Source organism: Arachis duranensis, chromosome 2, assembly GCF_000817695.3.
Source record: "Arachis duranensis cultivar V14167 chromosome 2, aradu.V14167.gnm2.J7QH, whole genome shotgun sequence".
NCBI lineage: Eukaryota > Viridiplantae > Streptophyta > Magnoliopsida > Fabales > Fabaceae > Arachis > Arachis duranensis.
In genome coordinates, this window is record NC_029773.3 from 59,880,659 (window position 1) to 59,905,841 (window position 25,183).

Sequence of the window (25,183 nt, forward strand, 5' to 3'; positions counted from 1 at the left end):
TTAAATAGAAAATATTTTAACAAACCAATTAATTTGTTAAATTTTTTATATTTTTAATAATTTATTTTAATTTATAAACTTAAAATGTATCTCTTGGCACAAAAGAAATAAATCATTATTATTATTTTTAGAATAATTACCAAATTTAATTGCTGGAAATTTTAAGATGGGACATTTTAATTTCTTAACTTTAGTTTTGACAGATAAATTAATCTTTAGTCTTATTTTTCTGCCAATAACAAATAAAAAATACTCAGATGGAGACTTAGTCAATTATTTAGGTGTACAATTGTACAAACAAGAAACATTAATCATTGGGCTTACGGTTTCAAACTGACGCACCCTTCTCTGTGAGGCCCCAAAGATCACCCGTCCTTACACAGAGTGCAGCAAGAGGTTATGATCCTGGAAGGATCTCTTCGGTCACATGCACTGCCACCCAGAGCGCCATTGGCAAGGGATCATCAGACCACCACCGCAAGATGGGGAAGGAGGACCACCAGATTGCGACATGTCTGCTGTTGCTGGCGAGTGGGAAGGGGACCTCAGCAGGGTGTCACTGGGAGAAAGCCGACACCGATGACACTGCATCCTCCTCCGTTGACATCTATTTGACTGCTTCTCTTGATCAACAACACCACCATTGCTCTTTGGATTTGAGGTTGGGTCTTTAGTGTAACCCTACTCTGCTGCCCCTTTCTTTTTCTTTTCTAATTTGCTGTGTATCTTAGGCAGTAATTCTCGCTGACAGTGGCGGATTCTTCCGGAAAAAAGATGGCTATCGTGGCTGCCGGAATTGCGAAGGTGTTCGAAGCACTTATTGGATATGCGAAGAGAAGTGGTGGAAAGAAAATTTGGGATGAACAACCTGGGGCTGGGACTGTAACACCTACTTCTAAAGTCGAACATAGAGAGAAAGGTGAGTCAGTTTTGAAACCCTATTGCCATAGACTAATTTATTTATCCAGCTTGTTTGCACATATGGATAACTGGCTGCCAAGTGTATTAGTTCAGGCCTCTGTGTCATTATTTTTCGTTTGTTATTGAACAAAAAACAAGGTGAAAGACTGATTTATTTATCAGAATTAAACTTGAAGAGGTTTTTTGTGTATTTCAAAAATTAGAGGACTCAAGAGTCCGATCCTAAAAACCTCGATTTGGATAATTACTCTATTAATTTTTTTTTTAAGAGACTACCTTTTAAGAAAGCGGCCATGTGAGGAGGAGCAAACAGTAAACAGGGCAGCTACATCCCTAACTGCCGAATTCCCCTTCTTCTTCTTCTGCATCAAACATTCGAACGGCGGCCACTTCTTTCTCTTCACTGCGGCTTCTGCTATGTATTCTATCTCCGTCGTCGATGTTGCTATATAGTCTCTCTCTATTGGAGCTGCAACCCTGCAACCTTTCAACTCGTCGCCGTCTGTTCTCCTGCTCTCTACTCACCCACTCTCTCTCGCTACCGCTGTACTCTCTGTCCAACTATTTGCTTCGTCTCCGCACACTGCCGCTGTTCTATCCACTACCAGACTCCGCCGCCGCCTGCAAACTCTGCTGCCTGTACCGCAACGAACACCGCCTCCTTTAGAAACTTAGGTATGCGTTCTCGTTCTTCATGTTCTATTAGTTGTCCTTTTCTCTTTCTGGAACTTAAGTCTCTTGTTTTATTTTATCCAAATATTTGTTATTTTTTTTTTCTCTTCCTCTTATTTCAAACAATGGTACTTTGTATGGTGTTTTGTGTCATTTTCTGAAAATATAGAACTTTGGCCTTAGAATTTCCCTAATGGGAAGGGTATTGATGGTGTGTTGTGTTGTTGCTTTGATAAGTTGTGTTTCTTGTTCATGGGCTAGGTATTCATATATGCATTATTTCTATTTTCGACCCCTCAAAATTCCATACTTTTATTCCAAAAAAAAGGAGAAATTGTGATGGCTAATGTGCTTGTCAGTATGTTTTTTTTCTGTAATTATTTTTTTTAGCGAGACTTTTTGGTGATGGTGGTGGTGTAGTGTAAGATGTGCAATTTGCTGTTTGCTACCTATGAAGTCTGGTTTACTAATTGTTCTTGTTGGGGCTGGCTTAAGTGTGCAAGTGCCAGAGGTACTTTAGTTATTTCCCCTCTATATAAATAGAGCGTCACAATTCACAAGGGTCACCAAGGTGGTGCTAACCATCATGACACCAACTTCAGAAATGGCTACAACAATGATATGACTTGCATTAGTGTCGATTTACCTCGAACTTTTCTTAAGCATGAGGCATTTCTGTTGTATTATATCAAATCATTTGGTTCCTTAGGATAACATCATGTGCCCTGTATAATTTTTAGTTATTTTATAAAATGTGAAATCTTTTTTTCTTTTTTCTTTTTTAATAAGAGGAGAGAAAAATAAATAACCAAACAAAAAGAGAAAACAATAGAAAGGCACAATAACTAGATTGACAACGCATCATCAAGAACAAGCCAACCACATAGTTGGAGGGATGGCCTATTGAAGCATGGTTTATGATGTGTTTGTTGACAGGGAATTTTTAAAAAATATATTTATAAATTTGTAATAATGATTTTAAATTAAATTTTGAATATTTTATCGATATTCCTTCTGCTGTCCATTGCCCAGCTAAGAGATAGTATTTGAGAAACTGAGAATTGAAATTCTGATTTTCTGCTTTAACGTTATTGCATTTTCCGCATTTCTTTTTGCTATTGTTGTGGCCTGTTATTTCTCTCATGCTGGCTGATTGTTATGCTCTGCTGAAATTTTGGAGAAAGATCAAGCATTATTATTTGAACGAGCATGTGGCTGCTGACTGCCATCATCATCAATAAACTATTTAGACTTGTTTAATGCTGAAATTGATGTGTTTTCTATTTTATTATATAAAGTTTGTCAAATTTTTATAGAAACACACGCATACTTGTAGGTTGTACCCCACCGGTGATTGTTGCTGATATACACTTACATTATGATAATGCCTTTAATTGTGCTTCTAATTCTTTGCAGATTGGACAAAAATGTGAAGTCACTTGGTTGTGTCTTTCCAGTCTCATCTACATTAATGGCCAGATGGGATGCAATTTTGTCGCTTCCCATCCAAAATCCTCCCACATTGGAGTTCTCTTCTGCTGACCTAGTATGGTCGGAATTGGAAGGTTGGCATGATAAACTAGATAGAGTTGCTCTAATTCCATTTGCCAGAGCTGATGATTTTGTGAGAGGTGAATCAAATAATAAAGAATGTCCAACAAGATTTCATGTTGAAGCAAGGCGTCGACATCGTCCATCAATGCCTCTCAAGCCAAAGGTTGATGGTATACTAGAGTATATCCTGTAAGTTGTAAACACTTCATTTAGTGTCCACTATTTGTTTCTATTGCTTCCTGTATTCCACTGCAATGTGAATTTTTATACTATGTCAATGCAGGTATTCGTGTTCCTTTGGTCCCGATGACCACAGAAAAGGTGACGTTGTACGGCCAAGTTGGACTACATATGCTACAAAGAGGAAAAATACTGGTCGGCCAAATACTAAGAGAGGTTGCACCTGTCACTTTATTGTGAAACGCCTCATAGCTGAACCTTCAGTTGCCTTGATCATATATAATGATGATAAACATGTGGATAAAAAGGGTTTGCCATGCCATGGTCCACAAGACAAAAAGGCTGCTGGAACACGTGCAATGTATGCCCCATATATCTCGGAAGATCTTCGACTTCGTGTTTTATCTCTCCTATATGTTGGAGTCTCTGTGGAGACTATTATGCAGAGACACAATGAATCGGTTGAGAGACAGGGAGGTCCTAGTAACCGTGATGACCTTTTGACCCACCGATATGTTCGGCGACAGGAGAGGGTGATCCGTTGATCTACATATGAACTGGATGATGATGATGCTGTTAGCATCAAGATGTGGGTTGAAAGCCACCAAAGTCATGTTTTCATCTATGAAGATTTTTCTGATTCAGATCCATTTACTTTGGGGATTTAAATTGAGTGGCAGTTACAGCAAATGGGGAATCGAGCTTTGCTTGCCTCAGATTCAAGATTTGGTACAAACAAATTAAAGGTCTTTTTCTTTCCTTTTCCTTGATTTCAATATATGAAGCACTAACACTTTGTTGAATTGCAGTATTTACACGTCGGATATATTTTAGACACGATACTTGTTTAACACTCATCGGGCACACATGTCCAACCGTGTCTTAATAAGAATTAAAAGTTATTTCTTTGAACACATTTGGACACGCTCAAATATGATTACGTGTTAGCGTGTCCAACTTTATTCTTGACTATGCTTGAAATGAGTTTAGAAATACTAGTTATTATTAATTATTAATGCAAAAAGTTATCTAAAATGATTTATATATTTAAAATTGGTATAAAAAACATTTAAAAAAGTCAGTTTGTATTTCGTGCATCATAGATTTTAAGTAACCGTGGAACATATTTGTTTCCTGTTGTTTCAACAAAAAGCTAATAGCAAACACATTGATTATTTTGTCCAGTACCCCATTCACAGTCTTCTTGTGTTTAACTGTGACAAGAAGGCCATTCCAGTGGCTTGGATAATAGCTCCAAGGTTTTCGAGCTTAGATGCACATTGATGGATGAGGGCTCTTTACACTCGAGTTCACACAAGACCCTAACTGGAGATTGGTGGGCTTTATAGTAGATGATCCGCTTTACGATATCCTGGCAATCAGGTTAGTGCAAGTTATCAATGAAGCTAATATTGTAAAATATGTAAGATTTATAAAGAATATTGTCGATTTCTACTACGATTTCAAGATTCTAAATTTCTAATGTCAAAAGTAGGATGGCTTCATTTATAATTTCCTTTATGTAGATATGAATCATTTGAAGTCAATAATGTTTGAAATGTTTTTACAGAATGTACTGAATATTTTTTATACTGATGCTTCTTGGTTTAGGATTTCTAGTGACATCTTCTTGTGTCTCTTTTCTTTCAAACCCAAGAATCCAAGAGTAAAACTATTATTTTACTTGAGGATGATTATTTTTTAAAAAAATTGAATTTGATTTGTATATTAAGAGTCCTTTATCCATGTCATAAGATATGGACTGGTCCTTACATGGTTTTAATATTTGAGCATGATGACTGGTTCAAATATTTGATATAGAAATCTATTTTGCATTGTGAATCCAAACTAGGAAACTATATTCTCAAATAACAATTACTATATGTTTTTCAGTGGTCCGTATTGATAAGTTTCTGGAGGGTTCGTCATCTATGGCATAAAAACATAGTGAGGAGTTTGGAAATTGATATGCAAGTAAAGATATCCAAACAACTTGAGTGGATTATGGATAATATTTGCCGCCTTCAAGGGACCATGTCACTCTTCGAAGATTTCATTGAAGACTTTATTGATGAATCCAATTTTATGGACTATTTCAAGGCTACATGGTATCCTAGAATGGGTTAGTAGTATCTACCTATATCATGGAATGCTTTTTTGTTTTTTAATGAAATTGAGAAATAATATTATGCTCACAACCAGTTATCATTGTGCTTCATTTTCATTACCCTTATGCCCACAGACTAGTAAAGATCAGCAGCTATTTCAAGTATAGTTTTATAGGCAAATGCTTGACACTTGTCCAAAATTTTGCATGAATTTTTTGAAGACATTGTTTGGTATTTTTGCTAAGTGTACGGTGTGTTCAACAACATTAGGTCAGTTCCCATTGACAACTTTGTGGGTTTTGAGAAAAGATCAAAAGAAAAGAAGCCAGACTTTGTGGCAGTGTGTTTCTGCTACATTTTAGTTTTTAGCACATGTGGTTTTGATACTCTTTTCTCATGTTCCTTTTCTTATAAAAGGGATATCTGTTTCTCCTATCTATTTGCAATTTTCCCTTTTATCCTGTAGAATGTTATAAAAAGATAACTCCACATATTTATCAGAAGTTCTCTTTTAATTTGTAATTGTAAATAAAAGTTGACGATCATTTTAAAGTTGTTCTGTTTGTAATTTAGTATTATACTAATTTTCTTCCTATAAAAAGAAAAGAAAAGGAAAGTATTAACTCTTGATACTTTTTTCTCAATACATATATAATAGTTTATTGAATACATAATTAGTTATGTTGTGTGTCTTGGTTACAAATGTTTTTTTAGAACGGTGCATAGATTGGGAGAGTGTATTTTCAATCAAGATGTTAAGTTCTTCCCCCTCCTAAATAATAACATTCATTATTATTCTGGTGAAGATTTGCCAACGTATACCAACATAATGAGCCATTATATTGTCATGATGACTTACAATCACCAAATATAATAGTCTTGAAAGGCTATGTTGTTTTATCGAATCGGAAAAACATCTAATTATGATGGACTTGATACCTATTTGCATTTATCTTTTTATGGGTATTTATATATATGAAGTTGATGCCGTTGAAATTTTGTCCCGTTGATGTAGGAGCTTGGATCAATGCGCTTAAAACTTTGCCGCTTGCTAGCCAGGAAAGTTGTGCAGCAGTGGAATTTTATCACAATCAACTGAAGATCAGACTGTTCAATGAGAAGGACAACAGTGTTTTTCAGCGAGCTGATTGGTTGGTTGACAAGTTGGGTACGAAAGTCCATTCTTATTTCTGGCTTGATGAGTACTCCGGGAAAGATGATTTTGCTCGCTATTGGAAAAATGAATGGATAAGTGGTTTGACATCATGGCGCAAGGCACTGAAAATTCCAGATACTGATGTCCTATTGGAAGATGGGTGTGCCAAGGTTACTGATCAGGATAATCCAGAAAAAGCTTATGTTGTCCACAATCCCGGTTCAATGTTTAGTGTATGTAATTGTAGTTGGGCGCAAGTTGGGAACCTCTGCGAGCATGTCCTGAAAGTTATTAGCATCTATCGAAAGAGAGGGTCCATTCCGCCTTCTGTTGGCTTTTTTTGGTATCAGAAGGCTCTAAAGAACATGCTGCATTGCCCACCCTATGACTCTATTCGCGATCATGCAGTCTCCTTGGCAGTTTCTGTTCAGCAACAGTTAAACACCCTGCTTGATAAAGAAAGTATTGCAACTGTTATGGATCCTAATGAGAAAAGAGTAGTTGTTGATATCTGCTTAGAGACACCAAAAGTAGTCTCGTAATCAAGATCCGAAGTTAGATAATAAACAGCTTATAATCAATGATGATATATCTCGTGATGGTGATGACTCTGATGATGGACTCAAAATTGCTGATCAAGTTGTAGATTGTGGCAGCAATGAAAATGAAATCCCATCTGAGAGGGTTAGAGAAGACAGTCTACTTGCCGACATGGATGTTGATCCATCGTCAATATATATTTCCCCTCCTAGATTGTGTTTTACCGATGAGAATTTTTCAAGTAATGAGTTCCGAGAGAAAGCTTTCGCTACTAAATTGAATGAGGTTTCAGCTTCTGAAAATGGTGCTTTGTGCGATGATAAGGATAAAGAACGCAATTTAGATAAGGCTGCAAAGAATATGCAATGGATGTGGATCCCCCAGTCTTAGATGTCTCATCGGAAACAGCAACTCTGAAACACTGAAACCCATCAGAACGGGTTCAATGATGTTCCTGGAATAATTTCTTGCAGAAAAGAAGCTGAGCTATAACATTTCTTCAATATCCATGGATGTTGACCTACAGGATGCTGTCGAGAAACAAGGTCTTGGTACAATTGAACCGAAAGTATAATCAAAGATGCAAAATTTGGTTCAAATACAATGAAAGGAAGATTAATTAAAATTCATCTATTCTTGACGGCTATTGATGATATGACCATATTTGAGGTTATCCAGCCAGCCTGAAGTGTCAATAGCAATTAGATATATTCACAAAACTGTATCAGGCTTCAGGACGAATTGGTGGTAGATAATAGTTACAACTTATAACACTTGCTATTAACTGATGGCGATTTGTAAATTGGAGCTTTCTTCAGATTCTCTCCTTCCGAACAACTACTAGCGGGTAAGCATGAAATTGTATTTATTCTTTTTTCATTACCAAATAATAAGAGTTTGTTCTGTTTAACTTGGCTAATTTTTTTGTGGTGCTTCATATATGATTATATACTGTAAAAATTTGAAGTCTGCTCATGTTATATGGAGTTCTCATCTAATTAACCAAGATATTCTGATCTGTCTGGGATGAAAAAGAAAAATCTCCGGATTGCTTCATTCTTTTGTTCCCTTAATTGTACCCTTTAGAGGATCCAAATCCTTAATAATATGGAAGCAAAGATTTTATACCCTTACTAATGTTGAGCGCATCGCATGGTTTAAATTGTAAACGCAGTGGCGGTCGTGGTTATGGTTGTGGTTGCACTACGATGAAGAAATTGTGAGGAAAATGTGTAACAGCCACAATTGCCTCTATGATGCCCATATAGTGGACACTGCAGAAACATTGTGATAACCTATAGTTGATTAACCTGTTATTTCTTAGTTTTATTATTAGATCGGAGTATGTTAGATATTAAACATTCTCTCTCGTATAATCCTGATATAGTTAGTTACTTAGCATGCTAGTGTATGTCTCGCGCATACGTGCAGGTTTTCTGTTTATTATATAATTTTCGTTATTTAAATCAATTTTCGTTTAAATTCTTCTAATAAATATAAAAATAAAAAGGGTTTATCAATTACTTTTTTAATTTAAATTAGATCTAAATTTTTAAATCGTCCTATTAAATTTTATTGGGCAAAAATTTGTAGTGCAATTAAAGGTTTAGCCAATAAATTTTGAATTTGATAAATTATTTGAAGCCCGATAAAATAATTTTTATCAAGCCAATGAGTTCATGTAACACATGTAATTGAAAATGTTTTGGTCAATCTAATACCTCTGGCTCTAATGGGTAAATGAAAAAGGGAAAATAAACCAAAAAAGGTATTTTGTAAGTGGACTAGAATAGATACTCTTAAATATCTAGTGTATATAAAATGTTAAAAAAATAGCTTATAAAAGAAAAAAATAACAAGGAAAAGAAGTCTTGTTTTATTAGCACTAACAATATTTTACATTTAACGTTCCTTTCTTAATCATAGGTCCATTTCAATGCCATTACTTAGCTTAGAGGTTTCTGGGCAAGTCAAGTGAGAACCGAGAAACCTCCAATTTGAAAGACGGACTTCTCCTAGCAGCCATTACTGCGTTGTTTCTCTGACAACTTCCATTTAAATTCCATGTGGTACTGGTAGTTGCTACCAACCAAACCGCTGGCTTGTTGACTTATGATTATTATTTCGCTTTTTGAATACGCTACTAATATTATATTTCAAACAATTTTGGAGGTAGCAATTTCAAAAATTATTAATATAGAGATGAAGATAGTGTTTTGGTTGAATATTAATATTTAAAGTATACGCATTGCTAAGATGATGACATGTGTTTAATATGCATTCTTCTTGTTGACTCTCCAATCTCTACCTATATGTAATTATATTAAATAATTTATTTTTAACAAAAATATCAATATTTTTTTATATACAAAAGATTAGCCTNATAAATATAAATTATATATATTTTTTAATTGTAAAAAAAAAGTTTAAGGAACCAATATTTTTATTAAAATTTAGCTTGTATTTAATAACAAAAAAAAATGAGTACTTAATAATTACAAATAATAAAATCAGCGTAATTATTAAATATAATTTTAAATTATTAAAAATATTAATGATGACTAATTAATGATTACAAATGGAGTGTCTGCACTTCTTTTTCAATATAACTCACTCTCCTCTCTTCTCAGAAGTCAGAGCTTCCACCCACAAGCCACAAAGTCACCTTCTCTTCTGTCACGACAGCTACGCCACAGCCCCGGCCTCGCTGCAACCGCCACCCCTGCAATCTGCTCCCCTGCCTCTGCCTCAAAGCTGATCCTCTGCCCTTGCCTTGCTGCCTTGCTGAGTCTGCTCTGCTCACCCTTATCTTTCTTCACCACAGATTCAATTGAAGCCCCGAAATTATTAATGGCGTCACAACTAGAGCCATGGAACTACCTTGCGGGAAAAGTTGTTATGGTCACCGGCGCCTCATCAGGCCTCGGCCGTGACTTCTGCCTCGATCTTGCTCGTGCGGGCTGCCGGATTGTCGCGGCAGCTCGCCGCGTTGATCGGCTGAAATCCCTTTGTGACGAGATCAACAGAATGACGACGCCCCTGGGTAGAGGCAGTGACGACGGGGCCCTCCGAGCAGCTGCAGCGGAGCTTGACGTGACCGCCGACGGCGCCACCATCGAGAAGTACGTGGAGAAGGCGTGGAATGCATTTGGCCATATTGATGCGTTGATCAACAACGCTGGTCTTAGAGGTAATTGGAACATCACTGAATTTTGAGGTCAAAACCTTGTTCTATGAAGATTGAAGAATCAGAGATGCTTTTTTTTAAATAAATAAATAAAAATAAAAATATGATTTTTTACTATATATGCATCTTTTTAAACCTCCACAATTATCAAAGGCTTAAGGCTTGTCCTCGTGTTGAGCTAAACTTTGAGCCCTTTACAATCGTGGAGGGAGTCCCGATTTTGAGGTTGGAATTCAACCTCTCAAAAAAATCCTAAAAGCCTCACAATTACCTCGAAAAATATCAAGGTTTTCAATAAAAAATTTTTTACTATTCTTTTTACATAGAAATTTTAAAAAAAAAAATTAGAATCATCAAAAATTGTTATTTTTAGCCATTATTTAGTATTGAATTCAACTATTTTAATTTAATTTTTTTAATCTAGTAATTCAACAAAATATTTTATCTTATACTTTTAAACAATGATAACCGCTAATTGATGATAAGAACAATAAACTTTGATTGCCTTCTAGCATTCTTTAAAAGATTTTATTATGTATAAATTTGTCAATTTTTTAAATTTTTATAGATAAAAATAACAATTTTTTATCTTTTATAGATATAAAAATTAATTTCATTTATTCATAGTCATAGATAGATTTATTAATATTCTAAATCTTTTTTGAATAGAAATAATACTTTACACAAAATTTAATAAAAAACTTAAGTTTTTTTTACTTTTATTAAATTTTTAAAATACTAAATGCATAAAACATACTATTTTTTGTGTCTTCAATTTCATATTTTAAAAAAATTAACTAATTAAATATATTTTTCCCTTTTTTTGTCTGTGAAAGAAGAAGAATGAAAATGAAATTGGTCATACATATCGATGAAATTCTATTACTATATTTATTTAAGTATATATAAATTAAAGAAATGATTGAAATAATTTTAATTTCAAATAAATTAAATTATTTATACAATATTAGTTTGATCTTTTTTTCAAACACTTATTCTTCTTCCTAGTTGAATTTCTACTTATTTGCACATTTATTTAACGAAGTTACTAATAAAAAAGTTAAAAATAATCTATATCTTGAATAAACATTTATTTAAAATTAGGGATGAATGCGGATCTGATCGAATCGAATACGATCAAAATTTCGATCCGACTTGCATTAAAATAATTGGATTGGATCCGTAGATTTTAAACTTAGATCTGATCCGATCTGCACATTTACGAATCGGATTGGATATCGATATAGCCGCAAAATACAAAAATATTTTTTAATGCTTATTTTTATTAAAAACTATTAATAAAATCTCCTTTTTCTATTCTTTTAAATATGTTTACTTTTAAAATAATATTAAACATATTTTTTAAATAATAAAAATTAAATAATATAACATATATGATAATTATTATTCAAAATAAAACATAAAAAAATATTTATTTATTTATTTATTTTTACAGATCTGCAGATATGCGAATCGAATATGCGAATACCTACATAAAATCTATAATCCTATTAGTGTGTAACTGGATTCATATTCGCAATTTTCGAATCAAATTTAAATAAATACGTAAATGTAAATATCCAATCAAATTCGATCTATAAATATCCTTATTTAAGACCAAATAAAATATTAAAAATATGCACAATTTTTTTTCAATCAATTAGTAAGTCTTGCTTCTGCTTCAATGATTAAGATTAGATTGAGGTGTTTTTGGACTCATGTGCTGCACCCGAATTAATGAATTATTATAGCCGCGAATAATGCATATGCAAGTACTGCAACAAGTTGCTATATAAGCCCATGAAAAGTAATGATATCGAGACAATAACACAGTTAGGAAGAGAATAAAATAAAATCATTTTATTTAACTTAACATCTTATAATTATATGTTTATTATATTTAAAATTATTTATTTATTTAAAAAATAATTAATAAATATAAAATAAAAAATTAGAATACTTTAGAGTTTAGACTAACTTTTACTGCCTTCTAAATATTTTTGTCTTTTATTGATGGTTTGTTGAGAGATCATAATATTCTAAACATAAAAAAATGAAGAAATAATTGGTATTAAAGAGTAAGTGAAATGATTGATTTCTAGCCATAATAATAATTTGCTCTGTTTTCTTACTTTTGTTGTGCGTAGGAAATGTGAAACCGGCTTGGGAATTACCTGAGGAGGAATGGAATCAAGTGTTCAAAACTAACGTAACTGGGACGTGGTTAGTGTCAAAATATGTATGCCTACGCATGCGTGCTGCTAAGATAAAAGGATCGATCATCAATATCTCATCAATTGCTGGTGACAACAGAGGTCAGTTGCCGGGGGGTGTTGCCTATGCTTCTTCAAAGGCAGGCGTCAATATGCTCACCAAGGTAAATAAAATATTATTTGACGTGCAATTTATTTTAAAGAATTTAAATTTTATACACTTTTATTGCGAATGTTAATATGATTTATTCAAATGTTTAATTATGCGTTATCACTTTATTAAAAATAATTACTACATTACATGTTCATCTTAAAATTACTGCAAAATAATTTTGATATTGTGCAACTATGTATGTATGATAGAAACGCTTTCATCAATCATCAATCATCAAATGTCTGTATCACAATAATTTGGAGGTAGAAATTTGTGCCTTCAATTTCTTTGAGCTTTTGGCAGTGGTGTGAAGAAATCGCACCCACCAATTTAAAAAGAAAAAAAAAAGAGAAATTGAGCCTTCTAATTTTCGTTTTTCAAAAAAACAAAATATTTTTAAACTGAAATTAGATCTTTTGATTTTTATTTTTGGAAAATTAAAAAATTTAAAATATTTTTAAATTGAAATTTGATAAAAAAAATAAAAAAAGACAATATACTTGAAAATATTATATTTTAACCCATATTAAATATTTTTCCCCCTAAAATTAACATTGGCTGTTAAAGAGAGGCACCAAATAAAAGGAAGAGAAGCTTTTTCTTGAATTTTGATACACGGTCAAAGGCTACCACAGAAAATCAAGATTATTTTTACAAGTATCTATGCTAAATTGCTAATTATGGTGGTTCCTAATCATGAATAATGTTCAAATGATTATTTAAGTGTAACTTTTCTATGTCTAGTCACATGTTAAATATGTAATAGTTAAGAAATGTATGATATGGACTATGGAGTAGTTAATTTTCAGTTTCCTGAGAGATAATTGTCTTTGTTGCATTACCCAATTGCTGCCACCCTGATAGACATGTTGGAAAGCTTTAATGGTTGACCTGAAAAACCGTTGGTAAAAAACAGGCTTCCAAAAGACATGTTGGAAAGCTTTAACGGTTGACCTGAAAAACCGTTTGGTAAAAACAGGCTTCAAAATTTGGTCGAATCGTGATTTCGGTGTAATTTGATAAAGTTTTTATTTTTTAAAATTAATTTATAAAAGTTAATTTTTAAAAGATAAATTTTTAAAAATATAGTATTTATATTTAATAAATTAAATTAAAAATAATTTTTAATAAATACAAGTAAAACCAACTTTAAAAAGTTCTATCTTAGATGTTTTTAAAAATATCTCGATTTTTAAAAAACGACAAGAACAAACACATGGTCTTTTTATTTATCAAACACAAAATAAAAAATTTATGCTTTTAAAAAGTAAAAATACCTCTTTAAAAAACTTTACCAAACATAAATTTAAAAAGCACAAAGACAAGCACCTCTCAAAATATGTCATTTATTTTTATTACTTCTTAAAAATAGATTGCACACACTATTTTTTATTTTCTTCACTCATACTTTTTCATTAAAGAATTATCCTAATTGTTATCTACTATCTTCTCTTGCATTTTAAAAAATGATTACATTTTCTATTAAATTCTTTTAACGTTTTCTTTAAAAAAAAATTGTTTATATATTATTTAATTAAGTTTATTTTAAATAAAAATATTAATAACTTAAAATATTATTTTTCTAAAATAATAAAAATGTTCAAAATATAATCATTTTGGTTTTGGTGTACTATTTTTTATTGGTTTTAAATAATTTTAAATTAAAGTTTTAATTTTCTCATTAATTTACTTTATTAAATAGGGATATAGTAAGTTAAATATAGATGTATCTAGCTAAAATATGATCACGTAACAAAACACTCACATTAATATATAACTTGTTACATCATTTAATAGTAAGCTTTTCCTTTTTTTCATTATTTATGCACTTCTTTTATATTCATATATATAAAAAACAACTTTTTTTTTAATTATACTAACTTTATGCAATTCTAAAACAACGGTATATTTTTGTTTTCTCTTATATTGATAGGTTATGGCATTGGAATTAGGAGTACATAAAATCAGAGTGAATTCTATATCACCTGGGCTTTTCAAATCTGAGATTACTGAAAAATTAATGGAGAAAGATTGGCTGAATCAAGTGGCGATGAAAACCGTACCTTTGAGGACATACGGCACTTCGGATCCAGCATTAACAACACTTGTTCGTTACTTAGTTCATGATTCTTCTGATTATGTGACCGGCAACAATTTTATTGTTGATGCCGGAACAACCTTACCGGGTGTACCTATTTATTCATCTTTATGATTATTGTATGGGAAAGTTTGGGATGAAGTTTCCTATGAGATTGTTTATGAAGTTTTTTATTTTTTGAGGAGGAGAATAAAATAATACTTAAAAAAGCTGTAAAATTATGCCATTTTTGTCATTTGATGTAATAAATCTGTCAACTTAAAATCCCAGCAAATTCTGGTGTTACAACAAATGTAAATGCAGGGAAGGGTATAATATATAGCAGCTTTTCAAGTGTCACCTCCAAACAAATTTCATAAATTTTTCATCATAGAAAACTTATATAATAATTGCTTAATAGAGTGACAAATTCAGGAATTTTAAATTGTGTAGACAAACATATAGAACATAATATTCTAAGGTATATCTGAAACGGGTAGTGTATAGATAAGTTTGGTTAAAAATATATCTCGGTTTTTGAGGTTTGTTCTTGTTTTTTGCATGAATTCTTGGGTTTGTTGAATAAACTGGTAGTTGAGTGTGATAATTTTTCCACAACAAGCTCAAGAGATGCTAACATTGAAATTGTTTTGCTGTTGGCATGGACAGTTGAAATATCCTTGTCTTTTTGATTTTTTTCAATTATGAGTTGGGTAGCTCCTCCATTGAGGAAAAGAGTAATTTCATGGTTTGGGAGAATATCTCAAATTCTCAATGGCTTGTCCTGCCTCTGTTCCATTTGTTTTGTGAAGAAGAAAAGTCGTTGCATTATTCGTTCATTATTTGCTAGTATTTTATCCACAACGTCTAGCTCCATCATTCCTTGGATACACAAATAAGAAAAGATCAAACACACTTTGCAATAGACGAGAATTAAAGGAATGAGAAAGATAAAGAAGTTAACAGAAGTAAAAAAGAAAAATAACGTAAGAAAAGAAGCTCAAACTCAAAGAAATTAAAAAAAAAAACTGATAAAAGGAAAAAGAACATAGAATGGAAGAAAAGAAAATAAAGAAACTAAACGCGAACAAAAGAAAAGAAGAGAAAAGAAATTAAACAAGATTTAAATTAGGATTTAACTAAACGTTATGTTGTTAATCTTAATTAATCTCCGATAACGGCGCCAAAAATTTGATGAGCGAAAATTGAAGTTCACAGATACCGGTAAGTGAGTCGGATCGCTCAAGTAATATCACGGTGAACAAGCAAATATCAGATTAAATACCTAATTAAATTAAAAGAACTTAGATGAAGAGGGTAGGATTGAGTCTTGCTGAGAATTTAGAACTTGAATGCTTGAATGTTTATGGACAGAGAACTTGAATGTTGATTTGAGAGAAGACAATGATGATGAGAGTCAAGGATTTCGGAGATGTTTATGCTCTTAAAAAGATCAAACCTTGTTTACTTATTTTGAAGTATGCAAATATCTTTCATGACAAATCTTTAATAACTGATTTCCAATTCTTTAATTAAATAGTTGTCAGTTAAATAATTAAAGAGGTTAACCAAAAAAACTTATTTAGATTCAAATAAGATTTAAAAGTAGTCCTTAGGTCGACTTATATGTCACGTATTTAAGCTAATTTCATCCAATTAAATCTCAGAAGAAAATACAATTTCCAAAAGTTGTTTTAATCCGAATTATATGTCACTTATTCAAAATTAGAGTGATTGAAAATCATGTATATATCGCACACTAATTGAACCACTATTCCTAGCCGAATTCAAAGAGTCATGTGAAAGAGTTTTCTATTTTTAATTCAAATATCAAATTTTCCAATTATAATAAAAGAATTCAAAAGTGATTAGCATACCTTTCGATACCACTAATCCGAATGAAAAACGAATAACTCAATCATGAAATAGATCAATGAAAGATTTCAAAATAAAATAAACATAGATTAATAATCCATAGAAAATATAAACAGAGCTCCTAACCATTTGACAGAGGATTAGTTACTCATGAAAAATGAAAGAAAACAATGAAAAGAAATTAAGTGGAGGAACTGAATGTCCTTCTCTGTGAACAAGGTTCACTTATTTATATCCTAAATTCTAGAATTCAAACTCTCTTAATCTTATTTCTCCGAGAGAAAGATAAGATAACTACTTACTAACTTCAATTTCAAATTCAAAGCAATAATTCAAATCAAAACCTAACAAACCAAATTCTTTATATTTCTAGAAAGAATTAATAACTAATTTTCTAAAGTCTTCAATATTTTGGATGTGATTAAGGTTTCTAATGATGTAGATAATTAAGTTTAGGTCTTAATTGTTGCTTCTTGAGAGTTGTAATTATATTTAAGTCGAGCTTGTATTAGAGAAAATTGAGCAAAAGTCCGAAATTCACCTTCCAGGAAGGAAATCTGCCAGGCATGGGGTCTAGGCCGCCGGGCGTGCTAGAACGATGAGGGAGGTCGCTGGGCGTGGAGCATTAGCCGCCGGGTGTGCAAGGTGTCTACCAGGCGCAGGAGCTAGCCATCGGGGGTGCGTAGGAGAAGAGGGGTCCGCCGGGCATGCGCCTTGCGTGCTTGCTTGGTTGCTTCATTTCTTTTTTCCTTAAGGAACGCTTTTGTTTTAGGCTACGTTTTTGCTGTATTTGTGTTTTTCTTATGAAAAGGCTTTGATTTTTATTATTTTTGAGCCAAAAACTCTTGAAAATATAAAAATACTATCTCAACTCCAAATATTTAATTTTTTAAAAAAATTTCTTTAGAAAACATAAGGAATTCGATTAAAACCTAAGAAAATTAATGAAAAAGAACCCTAAAATTTGCTTAAGATGACGTGTAGATGGTCAGTATTGACAGATGATTGCCGGAGGGACTACCAATGGTAGTTGCAGTGTAGAGAGAAGAGAGAGAAAAATGGTGCAAAGAGAAGTGTGTTTCCAAAAATAAAGGGGGAGAATTGGGCATTTTGAATTTGTTTCACTTTTACCGTCAGATTTACCGGCAAATAAATTCGATAGCAACTAATTCAAGTGGGCAAAATGTAGCGTTACACTAAATGGGTTTACTGTCTAACGGTAAATTTGCCCCAAGTTTTTGCGCCTATTCTTTTTTTTCCTCTAATAATTATAAATGAATTTACCATCAAAAATACAAATTTACCAATAATGATTTCAACTGACAAATTTGTTACGATGACCGCCGATAAATCCGACAATAAATTTACTACTAATATACGACACTAAATTCGATGATATTTAACACATATCTTGTAGTTCTAACCACATAATTGAAATCCATGTCTTACTGTCCATAAGTAATTCAATATTGTTAATGACCAGGTAGCATATCTTCATAGAAAGAGCTGAACACATGAGGCGTATCATGCATGTTAATTTGATTACAAATATATAATCCAGGTACAACTAATTGAATCTCATGCATAAATACTCCAATGTGCGAATATATTGTTATAGATTTGTTATAATAGTCATTGGCATCTTTAATAAAGTTGGAGAGATCACATTTGCATATCAAGTGTAATTGTTACTTGTTTTATGTCATCTAATATGACCTTTATATTTAAAAACAGAGCAACTAAAAAAATCGGATTAGCTAGTGATTTATTGGAAAGTTTATTTTCTGGATTTTTATTCCATTAAACTTGATTCATTTTTATTGGGTAAAATTATTAATTTTTTAATTGTGAAGTACAATATTTACAAATTTAATACAATTCAAATTATTGTGAAGATTAATTTTTTTAGAGCAGTAAATAATTCGATATTCAGAAACTGACTTTTTTATTATAGAAGTTTTTAAAATATTAGTTAAATTTTGATTAACAAAAGTAGATATGACATTTAAATAATACATAGATAAACAGATTAAATAAACATTTAAGATGAATTGGAGTATATTACATCCTCGTGCTTCAAATTAATCTGTTGTCGTAACCTGGCTATGTAAGATTATTCTGTTCATGAATGATTGCCCACTAAAAATGTTGGAATGGCAGTACAAAACATTTATTAAATTATACACAAAGTATATTTTAATTAGGACAATAATATTTAGGGTTTACTATTAGGGTTTAGGGTTTATAAATGTTTTTATTCATAAAATATAAAATAACGAGGTTTAAAATTTATAAGTTTATGATTTAGGGTTTAATTATTTAACATAGTTTTGATTATATTACATCTTTGTCCTTCAAATTAAACTGTTATCGTGTCCTATTTATATAAAATTTTGTCTGTTCAATCCTAATTACCCAATAAAAAACAATTTTGCTAGCACTCTCAAGAGCATATTTTTGCTCTAATGTTCAAGACCACAATTTTTTTTTTTTTAATTTCAACAAACATACATCACCCATCCAAAATTTGAAATTTTGAACTTTTGATTTTTCCCATTGCATACCAATTAACATCTTAAAGATCTCTTAGAATTAAGAAACGTCTTTTAAAATGAGTTATATATTAGAAAAATATGAGTAAAAAAATTCTACAACTATTTTTACTTGCATTAGATATTAAAATTAAAGAAAATTCAACATGAGCCAAATCTATTAACACATTACACATCAAACAAAAATAATTTTGGATAATACACAACTAAACATGAAGGACCATGTCATAGCTCACATAGATGGATTTCATGAACACATCAAAAGGATAATCCATGATATTATTGATTCTGGTAATGCGAGTTCTTGGATTAGCACCACCTAATCCGATTATTATCATTGGGAGCCCCCTGTCTAATGTAAGATACCTCTTTAAGCAAAATTAGTTCTTTACCAACAAACAATTCAGGACGGTCTAGGACTCCAATTCCATGACCACTCATTGCACGATGCCATGAGTACGTACCACATCCAAGAATATAAATGGAAACAAAACAGAGTTGTCCATTTATTTTAGGATTTTGTGAGTGCTACTACTGGCCTTTTGGGGAATTATAATGTAGACAAACTCATTAATCTCTATGGAATATCGCACAATATAATGCGGCTTGGTAGCAAGATGATTATTCCAATTCAAGCTATATATGATACCATTCATGGCAACATATTTAGGATGAAGAACCTGCGCATATGGTGGACACGGAACATATCTATCCCAGTGACCATTAACTGATGAATAGGTTGCATACTAAGACTGTGTATCCAAAAACTTAATCTTGTATATATTGACCAACATATATTCATCAGAGCCTTGGATATAAGTAAGTGCATAATTGAAGGCAGAGATATTTGAATAATCAATAGTGAAATCAGGAATGCGTCTTACCTGACCACACAAGGTTCCAAACAATATAATCCCATTATCAGAACTGATCACTTCCAAGCGGCCCTCATTATTCCTCAGAAAAGAAATTCTCAAATCTTCTCTGTTCCCAGTTTGAGGATTGATCTTGAAAACCTAGCTTGCACCTAAAGCTAGATTATCTCCACACATCTCCTCTTTAGAACAAACTCTTCCAAAACTTGCAAAGAGTTCGGCTCTGCCCGACCGTTTTAGAATCTTGTCTAGTGAAGATATCGAAAATGATATCATTTGGAATAACATGCAGGACTGGGGAAAGAAATGTATCGAGATGGTTTAATAAGTATTCAGCACTTTTTCTAGGTTATCCAATATGGTGTTAAAGAGTGGAACATTTGAAGACAAAGTAAACTTAACACAAAAGGCAACCATTTGGTTTGAATGCACTACAATGCTTGATGACCATCTGCTTTTAAAAAATAAAATAAAATAAAATAGGCCCCAAGTTCCCAACAGTATGTTTTTGCTTCCCAATTCTGCCTTGAATTAAAATATGATATGACCAGTTGACCACCATCAATTGTGAAGTGACCGTAGGCTTAACTCTGCAAAAGTTACAATACAAAGTAACCCCCAAGTGTGTTCATACTAAATATATTTTGTCTTTATAAATTATGCAACATTTGTTAAGAACTTCTTAAATTAAGTTTGTTCATTTGAAAAGAAAAACAAAATAATGTTATCGCAAGTTTTTGTTAACTACAATTTGAAATTTATATTTAGGAAAAACAACCATTTGTACCATGAACTTTATGAATGCTGATAAAAGTACCCATTAAAGAAGGAAACTAATGTTGGATCCATCAAAGATGGATTCCGTACCACATAAATACTCGAATCCTAAATTTATGTTGACTTTTTAATAAAATTTCAGAATTACCCCCACCATTATCTTCAACCCCTCCTCTCTTCTTTCCCAAATCTCAAACACTTTCATTGCCTAAAAACCCTAATCTCAATAGCTAAAAATTCCAAATTACCATTTTCTTAGCCCTAATCTCAATACCCCTTTCAACGAATTTCAATCTTCTCTTTATTCTTTCTTGTCTTCATCTGATGCTGGAGGAGATAATGCAAAGGTACATGGACAGAGTGATGGTAAAGGTGTTTCAGGTGATGGTAATAACTCTTTACCCAATTCATCGTTGAAGGAAAATAATGGTGAAAAGAAAAGCTTGTTCTCTAGGAGTAAGCAATCACTTGGTAGAGTTATTTGCCAAGCCGCTAGGATCGGTGGATTTCGCCATCAGGAGAGGAAGGATAATAATTTCGAAATGAATTCTGATTGTCTAAATGGTTCTGGATTGAATGGTGTTGAGATGAATCATCTTGCAACTGTGAAAGGGAAAAAATCAGAGTCTGTAGCTTTGGTTGACATGCCGGAAAGAATCTTGTTGTTGTTTATGGCTGTGATAGTGGAGAAGGAGGAAGATGAGGCTGACAGTTGGTGACGGTGGCGGTGATGATGGTGTTGGTAAAGGAAGTGGTAAAATTGATGAAAAGAATAAAGAGAAGATTGAAATTTGCTGAAAGGGGTATTGAGATTAGGGTTAAGAAAATGGTAATTTGGGATTTTTAGGTATTGAGATTAGGGTTTTTAGGCAATGAAGGTGTTTGAGATTTGGGAAAGAAGAGAGGAGGGGTTGAAGATAATGGTGGGGGTAATTCTGAAATTTTATTAAAAAGTCAACATAAATTTAGGATTTAGGTATTTTTGTCGTACGGAATCCATCTTTAATGAACACAACATTAGTTTTTTTTTAATGGGTACTTTTATCAACATTCGTAAAGTTCATAGGTATAAATAGTTGTTTTTCCTTATATTTATAAAGTATTATTATAATTTTGTATTGATCTTTTCTATTTGCAAATTCTCATCTTTCTTATTGAATATCAAACAAATTGTTCAACTAAGAAATAACTTACGATAACATAAATTTGTTATGGGTCGTATAAACCAAATTCAGGGTTTGTTCAACACTATAAAATTTTGTGTGTGGTATAAATCCAATTTGTATGGTTCTTTCGATAGTAACCATAAATTGTAAGTATTTAAAAAATAGGTAATTTTGTTGGATATTAAATTAATGTGAATGAGTAGCAAAGATGTAACACACAGACTTGTATTAGTATGTGCTGCACACCGCACACATATGTTTTAAATTCGGATTCAATTAGTATGCTGAATTTATACTGTTGGGAGATATATATTAATTAATACTTCAAGCAAATTCTCATTCATTAATCTTTTTGTCTATAATGCCAAAACAATGGTAGATTTAATTGTCTAAAATCTGTGTCACTTAATATATTTGTGGAAAAGTCTAGAGACTAGTATTTTTATTAAAATTTAGTCAACACTTAACTATAAAAAAAGTGAGTAATTTTATATCATTAGAAAAAATTTTACTCCATTAAAAATATCAATAATAGTTAATCGATAGTTACAAATCACAAAATTTGCTGGCCCTTGGCACTCCTCTTTACTTATTTCAGAAAAGTGTTAGGGACCAATAAATTTTGTGATTTATAAATATCAATTAATCATCAATAATATTTAAAAAAGTATATCGAACCAAGAATAATCAGCCAAGTTTTTAAACAATTCTATTTAATAATTAATTTTAAATTTTTAAATTCAAATTTGAATAATTAAAAGATGATTAAATAAATCTTAATTAAAAACGGTAGAAACCCTTACTTTTCTCTCTCATTTCCATAGCCGCGCACAGAAATCCTTCCCCTTCTTTTCCTCTCCACCTCCCACAGCCACGTCATCCACACTCCTCTCCAATTGGCACAGCTACCGCGACACCTAGAACTGCCGTTAGACGACGGATGTGAGAATTATCGTTAGCCTAAAATTTTTTCAATAGAAAATGAACTCGTTGTAAGCATAGTTCCAAACCAACTAATAATTCTCCATCAAAGTTTAATTTTTGTTTGTCACAAAACCCCAATAAAAATAAATCGAAGTATTTAAACATTGGGTTGTCTCACAAGGAATTGCAATGAAGTGCTCAATTATTGGCTATGAAAGAACAAGGGGGTTTGATTTGGTGATTGACAAAGTAAATAACAAGAAAGTAAATGAGAATTAACTAATAAAGGAAAGGAAAATAACTCTTGGCTAATGCATGGAAATTGAGATCACCATCCTTGCCTACAAACTATATATTGACAATTATGAAGGACCAACCCATCAAGTCTACTCCTATGCTTGAAGTATGTCAAATAGACTTGATCAATATCAACCCATAAGTCCTAACCTAGTTACTAATTGACTTAGTAGTAGGCTAGTGTTAATGGGTATAAAATTGATCACTAAGGGTGTGTGTGGTTAGAGGAATTATAGAACATTCCCCGAAATTTTAAAATGAAAATATGAAATTCCTATGTGTGGTTCAAAGTAAAAAAAAAAAACATTCCAAGGTAACTTTTATTCCTTGGAATTGAATTATCACTAATTCAATTCCCATCTCTCCCTTAGTTATCTTTCATTCCAACGGGAATGGAATGTAAATAATAAAATAAAAGACTAAATTACCCTTATTATTTAATACTAGATTTCACTTTTTTCTTCATTTTTCTCTGAAGAACGCCACCACCATCGGAGCCGGCACCGGCGCCGTCGTTACTCTAAACAGAAGATTCGTCTCCTTCTCTTCTTCGATTCATGTTCGCATTGCTTTTCTCTGTGAATTTTCTTCGAATCTCATATTAAGGTTTGAGTTTTTTTCCAAATCAGTGGAGGCTTCACCAACGCCACTGCCATCGGAGCTACGCCGGCGCCACCGTTACCCTAAACGGAAGACTGGTTTCCTTCTCTTCTTCGAGTTCATGTTCACATTGCTTCTCTCTGCGAATTCTCTTTGAATTTCTCATTAAGGTTTGTGTTCTTTTTATGCTTTCTACATCATATTACACTAATTTCCTGCAATAGACTGCTAATTTGATTAGTTATTTTTTATTTTGCTTGATTTTTTATACGCTCTATGTGATTATGTTGCATGCAAATAACATGTTTGATGATTTGCCTCAATAAAGAGTTTAAGCTTGTGACATATTTTTACATGCTTAATTTGGTTGAATATGATTGATAAACCACTATTTTATGATTTATATTGTATTTAATTGAGTAGTTTTATCAAGCTTTTCACCCACTTATTCATATGATTTGCATGATTTTACAATTCCTTCCTAGTTTAGTTCTATGATTGAAAACATGCTTCTTTGGTCTTAATTTAGCTAATCTTAATCCTCTCCTATTACCATTCGATGCCTTGATCTATGTGTTAAGTGTTTCAGTCTTCATAGGGCAGGAATGGCTTAGAGAATAAAGAGGAAGCGTACAAAAATGGAAGGAACACAAGGGAATTGAGGAGATGACCAGCAAGACGTCACGCGGTCGCATGGCTTACGCAACCGCGCGAAATGGAAGAAATCACAGTGACGCGTTTTCGTTCCTGACGCGACCGCGCAGATTGGAAGCTGCACGAATGACGCGAATGCGTGGACGACGCGCACGCTGGTGCACGAAATTGCAATCACACTTTTGCAATCCCGCACAACTAACCAGCAAGTGCACTGGGTCGTCCAAGTAATACCTTACGTGAGTAAGGGTCGATCCCACGGAGATTGTCGGCTTGAAGCAAGCTATGGTTATCTTGTAACTCTTAGTCAGGATATTAATAATTATCAGGTTTGATTGTGAAAAGCAAAAGAACATGAAATAAGTACTTGTTTTGCAGTAATGGGCAAAAGGCTGAGGTTTTGGAGATGCTCTATCTTCTGAACCTCTGCTTTTCTACTGTCTTCTTCTTCAAGCATGCAAGGCTCCTTCCATGGCAAGCTGTATGTAGGGTTTCACCGTTATCAGTGGCTACCTCCCATCCTCTCAGTGAAAATGTTCAACGTACTCTGTCACAGCACGGCTAATCATCTGTCGGTTCTCAATCAGGCTGGAATAGAATCCAGTGATTCTTTTGCGTCTGTCACTAACGCCCCGCCTTCAGGAGTTTGAAGCTCGTCACAGTCATTCAATCATTGAATCCTACTCAGAATACCACAGACA

At 32.6% G+C, this 25,183-nt stretch overlaps 1 protein-coding gene and 1 pseudogene across 1 annotated transcript; both read left to right on the top strand.

Moving 5' to 3' along the window:
* The first annotated feature begins 318 nt into the window (after positions 1-318).
* On the top strand, positions 319-8,041 carry LOC107474518 (uncharacterized; annotated as a pseudogene).
* A 1,632-nt stretch (positions 8,042-9,673) lies between these two features.
* On the top strand, positions 9,674-15,122 carry LOC107474519 (uncharacterized). The gene is made up of 3 exons (XM_016094144.3): positions 9,674-10,321; positions 12,466-12,695; positions 14,619-15,122. Exons 1-3 carry the CDS (start codon positions 9,700-9,702, stop codon positions 14,895-14,897), a joined length of 1,131 nt encoding a protein of 376 aa, XP_015949630.2. The 5' UTR covers positions 9,674-9,699; the 3' UTR covers positions 14,898-15,122.
* Positions 15,123-25,183: the final 10,061 nt, after the last annotated feature.